General features: G+C 44.0%; 1 protein-coding gene across 3 annotated transcripts in view; it reads left to right on the forward strand.

Moving 5' to 3' along the window:
* LOC141129452 (uncharacterized) overlaps positions 1 to 12,751 on the forward strand; it is a 182,991-nt gene that overhangs the window by 11,923 nt on the left and 158,317 nt on the right. For all 3 annotated transcript variants that reach the window (XM_073617489.1, XM_073617487.1, XM_073617488.1), the window contains exons 2-4: positions 8,984 to 9,316; positions 11,991 to 12,254; positions 12,606 to 12,694. In XM_073617489.1, coding sequence (XP_073473590.1) covers positions 8,984 to 9,316; positions 11,991 to 12,254; positions 12,606 to 12,694 — 686 coding nt within the window. The remainder of the gene's footprint in view (positions 1 to 8,983; positions 9,317 to 11,990; positions 12,255 to 12,605; positions 12,695 to 12,751) is intronic.

A 12,751-nucleotide genomic window follows, 5' to 3' on the forward strand; every position in this document is an offset into this window, starting at 1 on the left:
CAATTATTGTATTGTGTGGGGCACTTAACAATATCAGTCTACCATTTGGGGTGCCCCCTTCCGGGATCCCGCATCCCATTAGCTGCTGCAGTTGTGTTGAAAGAAAGTAACGCTCAGGGTGTGGGAGGGCAAAGCCCCCATCCCGGATGGGAAGCTGGAGTACTCAGAGTCAAATCCTGGCTTGCTTCCCTTTCCATATCAGTTCCCTAAAGAGGCCCTCAATTCTTTTAAACCACCTCTTGCAAATCCACACTGGAGAGTTGTGCAGGACGTACAACAGTTGTGGCATCCAGATCATTTTTATTAAGTTACATCTTCCTGCAGCTGACAAGGGCAGACGTCTCCAAATTCCTATTTTTTTGTTTAAATTTTATTATTGGGGAGCAAGGTTTTTGCTAATATATAGGGTGGGGTCCTTCGTCAGAACGATTCCCAAGTACTTCAATGCTTCCACCATTACCAGCTGGGGCGTTTCACGTGTTATTGGCTCACTTATGGGGTCTATCAGTAAAAACTCGGACTTCTCCCAGTTTATCTCCAGGCCGGAGAAACTACCAAAATCCTCCACTATTCTCATCGCACCCGACAGTGAGTTTCTCGAATCCCCCAGAAAAAGCAGGATGTCATCCGCATACAGCGCAATTCTTTCCTCGCCCGACTTTCTCTGGAAGCCGGTTATCTCTTGGCTCTCCCTTATGGAGATGGACAGGGGTTCCATCGCCAGCGCAAAAAGCAAAGGAGAGAGTGGACACCCTGCCTCGTCCCCCTCTCCAACCCAAACCAATCCGAGAGCTCATTGTTAATTTTCAATCTTGCCTTAGGGCAGGTGTAAAGCATTTTAATCCACCCGATGAAAGAAGGGCCGAATCCATATTTCTCCAGCACGCGCCACATATAGCCCCATTACACGCTGTCAAAAGCCTTAGATACATCAAGGGTCATTAAGGCTCTCGAGCCCACGTTCTCCGATGGAGACTGTAAGTTCAAGAACACCCTTCTGATATTCAAGCTTGCAGATCTATTAGCTATAAATCCCGCCTGGTCCTCATGAATCAGTTTATGAATAACTCTATTCAATCTTACCGCCAGAACTTTGGCCAGGATTTTTGCGTCAGTACATAAGAGAGAAATTGGTCTATAAGCAGCCACATCTAGGAGATCTTTCCCATCTTTCTGTATCACTATAATTGTTGCCTCAAGCATTGATGCAGGCAGCTGGCCCCCCTTGAGCACCCCCCCAAGGCCTTTAACAGTTCAGGGATTAATACTCCACCGTAGTATTTATAGGTCTCAATTGGAAGACCATCAGGACCAGGTGACTTAAGGTTTGCCATGCACGCTACCGCTTGATGTAATTCTGCAATTGTTATTGGAGTTTCTAATATGTCCCTTTCTTCTAGTGATATGGTGGGGATCGACAGCCCCCCTAGGAAGTCCTCCATCTTGGCCTCCTTTCCCTTTTTCTGAGAGGTATAAAGTTTTTTATAATAGTCCCTGAAGGCTTGTACTATTTTTGGGGTACTTGATAGTTTATTTCCCCTTTGAGATCTAATGGCGAGGACCGTGGATGGAGCTGTATTTGATTTCACTAGCATCGCCAATACCCTTCCCACTCTCTCGCCCTCCACCATAGATTCCTGTCTCTGAAGTATGCGCCCAGTCTCTGCCTTCTGTGTGATAACTACTTTATACGCTTGTTGTTTCTCTTGCCATGCTATTTCCTTCTCCGGAGTTGGATTTCTAATAAAGTTATTTTCAGCCTCAAGAGCTTCCCTTAGAGAGTTCTCTTCCTCACTCCTAGCCTCTTTGTTGAATTTAGCCATCTGTTGTATTAGGACCCCCCTAAGGAAGGCCTTAAGGGCGTCCCATAGCACAGGGGGGTTACCGTTCCCTGGTTGATCTCGACAAACTCCCTCAGGATAGGGAGAGTCTCATCTGATTTTTTGATTACTTCGAACCAGTGTGGGCTTATACTCCAGCCCTTCCGAGATCTAGACTCTCCTAGATTTAGTGTGACCACCACGGGGGAGTTGTCTGAAATGCCTCTTGGCCAATACAGGATTTTTTCTAGTATCTGGAGCGCTCTATCATTTCCCAGGACTAGATCTATCCTTGAGAGCGTAGAGTATGACGCTGAGCGACAGGTATATTGTAACACATCCGGGTTCCGCACCCTCCATAAATCTATTAGTCCCACTTCCTCCAGAAATAGGCTTAAACGGCTCTTCTCTGTATCCTCTGAGCAGTTTCGTAGCGGGAATCTATCCAGCTTTCTATCTAGGATCTCATTAAAGTCCCCTACTGCTATAATCGGCACCTCTTTTTTATCTAACAAGAATTTGTTCAATTTAAGCAAAACATCCAGATTAAAGGGCGGAGGAATATATATATTTGCCACCACATACATAACACTATCAATGGAGCAGAATAGAAAAATATATCTACCCAGCTCATCTATGCTGGACTGTCTGCAGGAAAATTTCACCCCAGCTTTCACCAAGATACTCGCCCCCCTGCTAAAAGAGGAGTGGATCGCATGGAATTGATGTTGAAATTTTTTCATCTGTAGATGCTGAATGGTATCCTTAGTTAAGTGGGTTTCCTGCAGACAGACCAGATCTACCCAGCACCTCTCCATCGTAGAGAACACTGCCAGCTTTTTGAGTGGTGTCCCCAGGCCCCTGACATTCCAGGATGTTTTAGCTTGCATCAGGATACTGAAAAGCATACATTGCCCCGGCTAGTGCTACTTTGTGAAACTAATTTCTTTACTAAATAAAATTTTTGCTCCCCTCCACTCAAAATAAATTTTTCGCTAGTGAATTCTGTGCCTCTTCTACCTGCATAAGCAATATAATCTCTAAACCACGTGCTCAACTTAGCCATAACAACCCAGCCTTGAGTAGGAATTTGCCAGAGTGTGCTTACATGCGCAAGTTTAAAAGCCAAAAATCTATAAGCGAAAACCTGGAACCATCTAGGGTAGTTTCCAGTAGTGTATATGCTCACAAACAGTGGTTTGCCCACCCTACCTCCCCTTCCTCCCTCCCCTCCCACCCCTACCCTTCCCCACCCCCCTCCCACCCCTCTTCCCCAGCCCCTCCCACCTATCTAGGTGAACCTCCCGGGGGTTTACCATGACCGTTAACTCATCTACTAACACCACTCTTTTACACCAATATTCTCTTCCCATTCACCTCCCCTCATACAAACATCTGTGGGCACCCATCCCCCATCCCCCATCCCCCAATGAACAAAGACCTCTAACGGGGGGCAGGTGGGAATGAAATATTAAAGAACACAAACCAAAAAAAAAAAAAAAAAGGGAAAACAGATATAAAACCCATATACCTCCCAATACTCCATTGTAACACCCAGTTGTATCACAGGCCTATTACACCTCCCTCCTCTCTCTACGTGTAGCTTAAAATTTTTTCTCTATTATCTTCAAGCCACTTCTCAACCCCAGCTGGAGAGTCAAAAAACAGAGTTTCCCCCAAAGCTGTGACCCGCAGACTTTCCGGATAGAGAAGAGCATATGACAGCTTAAATTTTTGCAAATTGCGCTTTGCTTGGATAAACTCCGCTCTGCGCCTCTGCAGATCTGGTGAAAAGTCGGAGTAGAATGATATTTTTACGCCCTTGAAGAAAACATCCCCTGCCTCCCTTATTTTCTGGAGCAAAGTCACTTTATCCTTATAGTTGAGAAACCTCAGAAGTAGGGGTCTAGGATGTCCCCCCTCCGGCGGTGCCCTAAAGGGGATCCTGTGAGCTCTTACAATAGCGAATGAGGCTGCGAATGATTCTTTTCCAAATAGCTCCCCCAGCCATTGTTCTAGGAACTCGATTGGGTAATGCCCTCGCTTTTTTCAGGTAGTCCCACCAGCCTCACATTATTTCTTCGACTCCTGTTCTCCATCTCATCCAATTTGGAGGCTTGCTTGGAGATCTGTTCCTTCATCCATTTTATTTCTTTAATTAGTGGAGACATATTGTCTTTTAGCCCACTGACTCTTTCTTTCAGGGCTGTTGTTCTCTCTGCAGTTTTTGTAGATCTTGCCTGACCAGTAGCAGGTCTGCTTTAACTCCCTTCATCTGTTAACAGAGTTGTTTAAGCGAGCCATTGTACACCCCTACTGCCATGAATACATCCATTAAGGTTGGCTTTTTCTCCAGGGGCAGATTTGGGACGTTTATTACCTCCATATTCACATTTATGTTTTGTTCACTTGGCCCCGGTCCTTTATTACTATGTGTTTTAGATGACTGGGTAACCGACACAGCCCTGGAAGGCTGTGGATGGAGCTGGCCCTGGCTTTTCCTATCCGATGCCCCCCCTGTTGTATTTTCAACTGTGACCCCTTTTTTGGAGGAGTCAGAGCGGGGGTATGAGCATATTGCTCCAATTTCGCTGCTGCTGATGCTGCTGCGGTGAGCTGCGGGTTTTTATCTTTAGAGGAGCGTAGATTCTGCATCATATACTCTTTTGGCAACAATTTATTTTCCGTCAATGTCCAAAAAAAAGGGGGAATAAGGGGGAAGGGAGAAAAAGAAGGGGAAAAAGAGAAAGACTATACACCTATCCACTCACTATACAGAGGATACACCACAGCACTTTAAGGTAAAGTAACCGGTGTGAATCAGCCCCCTCCACTCATATGCACCCCAGCTGCGTTGATAGTTAGTGCTACCCCCCAGCAGGCTACACCATAGATTGCACGGACCGATTGAAGCCACTGAGATAGTCACCGGCGGTATGCAGCAACTAAGGTGCACATATAAAGTATCCCGACCCCCACCTGAGCCCTTGTGGTTGCTGAAAGTATCCTGGGCTTTTGGCTATTTGGCTAGTTCATAATTGGTGAGTTGGGGGTGACACCACCTGAGGATAGAAGGATGGAAGGATGGAAGATTTATGTACCCCCCCCCGCTGCTCTTAATCCCAAGCCAGTCTCTGCACAAAAAGAGAAGTATTTTCTCTCTGTGTTAGTTCTTTAAGCTCCCGGGCTTTGTATTACGCACACAGCCAGCAAAGCAAGGCACTGAGACACATGGGTATCTTGTGTTATTGCAAAGATGTCACATTACCAGGGGTCAATCCGATCCAAAGATTATCTGTGGTTCTTAAACATGATCTGCTTTACATACTAGTGTCCACATACTATACCCGCTCTAGAAGTCTTCAGTTCTGTGGCTGAGATAAGGATGAGAGCCGCTTGCCGAATGTCTCACACTGGCGTGCTGGGGATGATGTCACGCTCGGGGGTTTCTTCGGCATTCATAGCCCTTTAGGGAGTGAAGGATCTCTGCGTCGTCCACCATGTGAGCAGCAGATATCCCGCTCCACCCGGTAAGCCGTCCGTATATCCGAGGGGAAGAAGGGAGCGGAGGTGGGATAGAGCACACAGCGTCCTCACTCTCACTCACTCCATGCTGCAGCCCAGCACACACCCTCCCATCCGGTCATGCCCCCCACCTATAGTACATCCTCAGTCTCTGATTATCTCCTGTAGTACATCCGCAGTCTCTGATTACCTCCTATAGTACATCTGCAGTCTCTGATTATCTCCTATAGTACATCCGCAGTCTCTGATTATCTCCTATAGTACATCCGCAGTCTCTGATTGTCTCCTATAGTACATCCGCAGTCTCTGATTGTCTCCTATAGTACATCCGCAGTCTCTGATTATCTCCTATAGTACATCCGCAGTCTCTGATTATCTCCTATAGTACATCCGCAGTCTCTGATTGTCTCCTATAGTACATCCGCAGTCTCTGATTATCTCCTATAGTACAGCCGCAGTCTCTGATTATCTCCTATAGTACATCCGCAGTCTCTGATTATCTCCTATACTACATCCGCAGTCTCTGATTATCTCTTGTAGTATGTCTAGCATTATATAATATTCACAACCCTTTGGCATGTCAGGGGCTGCAGTTGACCATCACTGGGATTCAGTCTCAGAACAAGCTATACTGTTCAGTATGACCACAAAATAAATGGAGTATACAGGAGAGTCGGGTGAAGCCCTTTTAGCATAAAGTTGACCTTTCACCACACAGGCCTTTTTCACATGTGCTGCAGTTCCTTCTACACCTCTATAAAGTGATCAGTGGATTGCTTTTCAGAGGCAGTTTGCAAGTATTCAGGAGAAGATACTGTATTTGGCTTGTGGTGACTGTAACTTCAATGGGAAAGTTTGATGGGCCGCCTGTGAAACTTGACATGTCTTGGAGGCCCAAGAAAATGTTTGCCCAGGGTCCAATCAATATTAAGGCCTCATGCACACTGGATGTTAGCATAGCATTATAAAAATGCCAGTAGCTTTGCAGTGAGTTTTTCAACTTTCAACTTTTTTCAATGTTTTTGCAATAGTGTTTATTAACAGTTTTCCATGTTAGCGTTTTTTAACGTTTTTTTATTAGCCGCTACATTATCACTTCACACAGGTGCAGCTCGGCTCCCATGGCTGCTTCTCGCCTCTCTCTGTCTATTCCCTCGAGGCAGCAGTGGGCGGGGCTGAGAATATCAGGGGGGAGCTGACGTGAGCGAGGAGGAGAGGGGTGGACGTGCCTAGTCACATGAGTGCCGCCATATTCTCATGAGATCACGGCGGTGCTGCCACCTTGTACACAGGAGGATTCTAACAGACTGGCAGGGAGGAAGGTGCAGACCAACTAATCGATAATGAAAATCATTGAGAACTATTTTCATTATCGATTTATTATCAATAATATCGATTAATCGTTTCAGCCCTAATTTGCACACACTCATGGAATGGTAACAAACTGCGATTATTTAAAAATCTCCATAGGCGACGCTTTAAATTTTTTTTACAGGTTACCAGTTTAAAGTCAGAGGAGGTCTAGCACTAGAATTATTGCTCTCGCTCCAACATTGGCGGCAATACCTCACATGTGTGGTGAAAACACCGTTTACATATGCATGCGCAATCTACGTATGCGTTCACTTCTGCACACGAGCATGGAGGGATGGGGGCTGATTTTAATCTTTCTTTTTTATTTTTTATTTTTTTTACACTGTTCCTTTAATTTCTAATCATGAATCAGTTTTTTTCTTATTACAAACAATGTAAATGTCCCTTGTAATAGAAATAAGGATGACAGGTCCTCTTCTTATGGAGAGATCTGCGGTCAAGAAGACCCCAAATTTCTCCTTTACGTTTAAAAGCCTTGATCTTTTGCTTTAAAAAAAAAATGGTTTACTTCCGCCCTGAACCAGAAGTGAGGTCATGGCATCCCTCCGGTCCTCTAAGGTCGTGTTTCTCAACCTTTTACAATGAAGTACCCCTGCAGGTCTAAAAAATGTCCAAAGTACCCCTGTCTCCAGAAAGTAGTTTATATTGTTTGGGTCTCATAGTTTCTGTGTGTGTGTGTAATGTCAGTATGTGTTTGTGCTTGTTTTTATTTGTTTGCAATATCATTGTATGTGTGCATGCTGCAATGACAGATACACACACACACACACACACACACACACACACACACACACACACACACACACACGCCAGTGCCCATCAATGCAGACTCACCTCTCTTCCATTCCTCCCGGTCACCATCTCTTGGGTGTCCATCCCTCTACTGTTCATCCTTCCATCTCCACATCATCTCTTCTGTCTTTCTAGCTTCGTATTGAGTTCTTCTGGTTCTTCTCCTCTTTCCTCTCTTCTCCATGTATAATGTATTGTATTGGGCTGTACAGATGGAGACATATGGAGTACATTCAGAAAAGTCCTCGAGGGTCTCCGAGCACTTCTGGGGACTTCCTAGGTGGCTGTTATAGAGGCCAGTCACCAACCTTTTTGTCTTGATTTAACAAATTGAAGACCAAATTTTGTTTACATGTAAAAATCAGTTTGTTTGTTTTTTTGCTAGAAAATTACATAAAACCCCAAACATTATCTAAATTTTTAAAGCAGAGACCCTAGAGAATAAATTGGTGGGTTTTGCAATTTTTTATATCACACGATATTTGTGCAGCGATTTTTCAAATGCAATTTTTAGGAAAAAATACACCTTTTTTGAATTTTTTTTAATGAATTAAAAAAAAATACATAACCCAATTTTTTTTTTTGTGGTAAAATTTTAAAGATGTTACGCAGAGTACATGAATATCAAAAATATCATGCTTTAAAAGTGTGCACGCACACGCAACGGCGGTAAACAACATAAATTTTACTATCCTTAGGCGACTCATTTTAAAAGCCTTTACAGGTTACCACTTTACATTTACAGAGGAGGTTTAGTGCTAAAATTACTGCTCATTATCTGATGTTTAAACCATTACCTCACATTTGTGGGACCATCACTTTGTGTGTGTGCGCGACCAACGCACATTCCCCTTACTCACTAGCACAAGGGGAAGGGGGCACTTTAAATTAGTTTTTTTATTTAATTTAATAATTTATTAAATTTTTTATTTTTACACTGTTGCTTATAAAAAAAAAATCTTTTTTAATTAATTAATTTTATTTGTAAGCTTTTGCTTTAATTTTTTTTAAAATCACCTCTTATTGCTGTCACAGGTTATGTAAACATCCTTTGCAAAGGCAGTGGACTGGGATATATACACAGCACAACCATGATGCTTGGCTTCACAGTTATGGCACAAAATAATCCCTCTGTCACATTGGGCAGGTAGTGGCACCCGCCGCCCACCAAATACAACTCATTTACCTGAATGGGGACACGCTGCCGCCATGTGGTTGTGGAATGGTGGTGCAGATTTTTAGGGGTTAACACAGACAGTGAGGAGGTGACATAACGCTTCCTCACCGCCTGTCAAACGTCCTCTAAACAGCGATTCACCTTCAGAGGACAACACTTATGTAAATTGGCTCTAATTGTTTTTTTTTTTTCTCTCCAGCCCCTGAGTATTCATCTCTCCTATCAGTGATCAGTAATCCTCAGCTGGCATTGATATAAACTTTGATCACATTTCTGATCTGTCTTCTCCTCCCAGGTCTCCTGTATATGATGATCATATCGGTGTCATCAGGAACGGTGTATGTACAGAGCGGATCAGACATCACTGACTGTAATATGAAATGTCCCGAGGATAACAATGAAGTGACTCTGGAGCTGTACAGACAATGCAGAGGAGAGGAGAGGACATTGCTGGAAAATCACTGTTATTACAATCACACTAAATCCCATGACTCCAGACTCCGACTGCACACAGGGAGCGGATGCTGGAAGCTGACACATGCCAGGAAGGAGGATTCCTGTGTGTATAAGATCTGGTGTTACTGTGTTCCTGGATATCTAATATCCTCTACAGAGATCCGTGTTCTGGGTAAGAGTCCATATACCATATAAAAGTTCTTCTCCCCCAGAGGGGGGCTAATGCATTGGTCTTTTTGCATTGCTCTGCACCATTGCTGCCTTGTGTGGGGGGTCAGTGGTGGAATCGGGGGGGTCAGTGGTGGGATCGGAGGGGTTAGTGATGGAACATTAAGCTCCATAAGAGGAGATGACACAGTATGTGATTGCCAGACTGAACCTTCCTGCCATTTCTTTTACTATAAACCACTTCAGCCCCGGACCATTTTGCTGGCCAATGACCAGAGCACTTTTGCGATTCAGCACTGTGTTGTTTAAACTGACAATTGCGCGGTCGTGCGGCGTGGCTCCCAAACAAAATTGATGTCCTTTTTTTCTCACAAATAGAGCTTTCTTTTGGTGGTATTTGATCACCTCTGCGGTTTTTATTTTTTGCGCTCTAAACAAAAATAGAGCAAAAATTTTGAAAAAATAATTTTTTACTTTTTGCTATAAAAAATATCCCCAAAAAATATATAAAAAAATGATTTTTTTTCCTCAGTTTAGGCCGATATGTATTCTACATATTTTTGGTAAAAAAAATCGCAATAAGCGTTTATTGATTGGTTTGTGCAAAAGTTATAATGTCTACAAAATAGGGGTTAGTTTTATGGCATTATTATTAATAATTTTTTTTACTAGTAATGGCGGCGTTCTGCGATATTTTTTTTTTTTTTTTTTCCCATCGTAACTGCGACATTATGGCGGACACATCGGACAATTTTGACACATTTTTGGGACCATTGTCATTTTTACAGCGATCAGTGCTATAAAATTGCATTGATTACTGTAAAAATGACACTGGCAGTAAAGGGGTTAACCACTAGGGGGCTAGGGAGGGGTTAAGTGTGTCCTGGGGAGTGCTTCTAACTGTCAGGGGATGGGCTATGAATGGCACTTCACTGATCATAACTCCCGATCACAGGGAGCTATGATCAGTGACAGTGTCACTAGGCAGAATGGGGAGATGCTTGTTTACATCAGCATCTCCCCGTTCTTCAGCTCCATAAGACGATCGCGGGCGAACAAGTCCGCCGGACCCGCGACCCAACTCACGGAGCTCCTGGCAGGGTCGCATGCGCGCATGTGACCACATGGTGACATATTCAAATGGACGTACCTGTACGCCCATTTGCCCAGCTGTGCCATTCTGCCGACGTATATATGTACATGCGGCAGTCGGCAAGCGGTTAAAGGATAACTAAACCCCAAAATAAAAATGTAATAAATTGCAGCTTACAGTCCTTAAAGTGGAAGTCCATGCAAAATCTAAAATTGCTGCATCTATAGACACCACGGTTCCAGATGTGTAACTAGAAACTTCGGGGCCCCGGTGCAAGAAACTATGATGGGCTCCCCTTCCATCTGAGCCCCGGGCTTCCAATTTTGGGAGGGTGTCCATGGACATCCTCCCAAAACCGTGCTTCCCGTATGCACCCTGGAACATGCATCCAGCGCAATCACAGCGCCCCTTTACCATGTGATTAGCTGATCACATGTAAACAGACTTGCCAGTTATCTGCAGCCCTTTCCTCCCACACTGTGTCTGTGTTAGGAAAGGACTGCCGTTAACTGTCAAGAATGTCAGTAAATTGTGTACACTGATAATCAGCGCCCCAATCATCCGTGCCACCTATTAGTGCCCATCAATTCTGCCTACAAGTGTAACCTATCAGTGCTCATTAATGCGGCCTATTAGTGCCCATTAATTCTGCCTATCAGTGTTCATTAATGCCGCCTAACAGCGTCCATCATTGCAATCCATCAGTACTCTTCAATGCTGCCCATCAATACTGCCTAAGCTCTGCCTATCAGTGTTCCTCAGTGCCACCTATCAGTTGCCCATCAATGCCTCCTATCAGTTCTGTCTATAATTGCCCATCAATGCCTCTTATCAGTGCCCATAAATGCCTCTTATCAGTGCCCATTGGGGCCTCCTATCAGTGCCTTCTATCAGTGCCAATTAGTGCCTTCTATCAGTGCCCATAATATATAACCCGATCCGATCGGATCCCACTCTGAGCTGTCAGCCGTGGGGGTGGGTGCAGAGGAGACAGATGACAATGGAAGCCCCATAGTAACTCTATGGGTGACATCTCTTCCCATTTTCTCTGCCGCTGGAGATCCGGTCGGATCAGGTCAGATCGGCTTCCAAAAAGGTATGTTTACTCATCTTTTGTTCACAGGGATAGAGAGGTTAGTGTTAGATCCCTGGTGTCCATAGATGCAGGGATTTTAGATTTTGCATGGACTTCCACTTTAAATATTTTGTCTGCATTCATTTTATTTTTATAGATTAATATTTTTAGCAAATACAGAAAATATCTGTTGCTCCTGCCAGAAATGCCCCTTCCTTGTCACTTCCTATCAGCTGAACTGAACATATAAACACCTTTTATCTTCCTTCTGTACACTACTACACCCATCATCCCCTATGTAATGGAGGGTACCAAAGGCAGACATGTTTCAAATCCAAATGGGGAAGTAAATATCCCTTCAGGAAAATGCAATCCAAGTAAATAAATTAACATGAGCATTAAGCAGTGTATATAAGTATACAAAAAGAGCTAGCACTCTATTCTATGTATCTGGGCTCTGTGTTGGTGATCTATGACTGATGGTGACTGTCCTCCTCTTGAACTTTCCAGATTCAGTTCTCATCTCCAACATCACCAGTACCGGGGGCCGGCTGGGTGAGGAGACGGCAGTGAGGGTCCAGTTCTCAGGAGAAGAGAGCGCTGTGACCTGGGAGGTGGACGGGGAGCCTCTCCCTGAAAGATACCGGCTGATAGATGACAATAGGACGCTGATTATCCCCAGTGTGCAGAGAGACGACGCCGAGAGGAGATTCCGGGTCAGGATCACAAACCCGGTCAGTGAGGAGATCCGGGAATACCGGCTGGAGATCAGAGGTGAGAGGGGCAATTACTGGGGGAATAGAGGAGGTTGTCATTCTTCCCTGGAACTTGCACTATATACTGTATATATGTGTGTATAAAATATACAGTAGGAGGTCAGTGTGCAGGTTATATATAATAGACAATGAAGGTAACAAAAAATAAATAAAATGGACGGACTCGATGGAATACTCCGGTCTTTTTCTGACGTCACTTTTCTATGTTTCTATAATAAAGCTGAGATTTGCTGATGTATAAAATTGTAATATAACAAAGCAGACTGTAGAACGGATACATTGTATATTGATCACACATGTAATCTCTACACAGAGATGTGTTCTAAACATTGTATTTATTTTCTGACAGATCTTCCATCAGATTATAGAAGATCCCGAATGCTTCTCATTGTTCCTGGAGTGCTCGGTGTGATTAATGGGATTATCTTGGTGTCTCTGGTGAGTAATGATTACATCTTTCCTTTCTGTGATCGGATTATTCCTCTAGATCAGCAG

Source organism: Aquarana catesbeiana, linkage group LG02 (assembly GCF_042186555.1).
Source record: "Aquarana catesbeiana isolate 2022-GZ linkage group LG02, ASM4218655v1, whole genome shotgun sequence".
In the NCBI taxonomy this organism is placed as follows: Eukaryota; Metazoa; Chordata; class Amphibia; order Anura; family Ranidae; genus Aquarana; species Aquarana catesbeiana.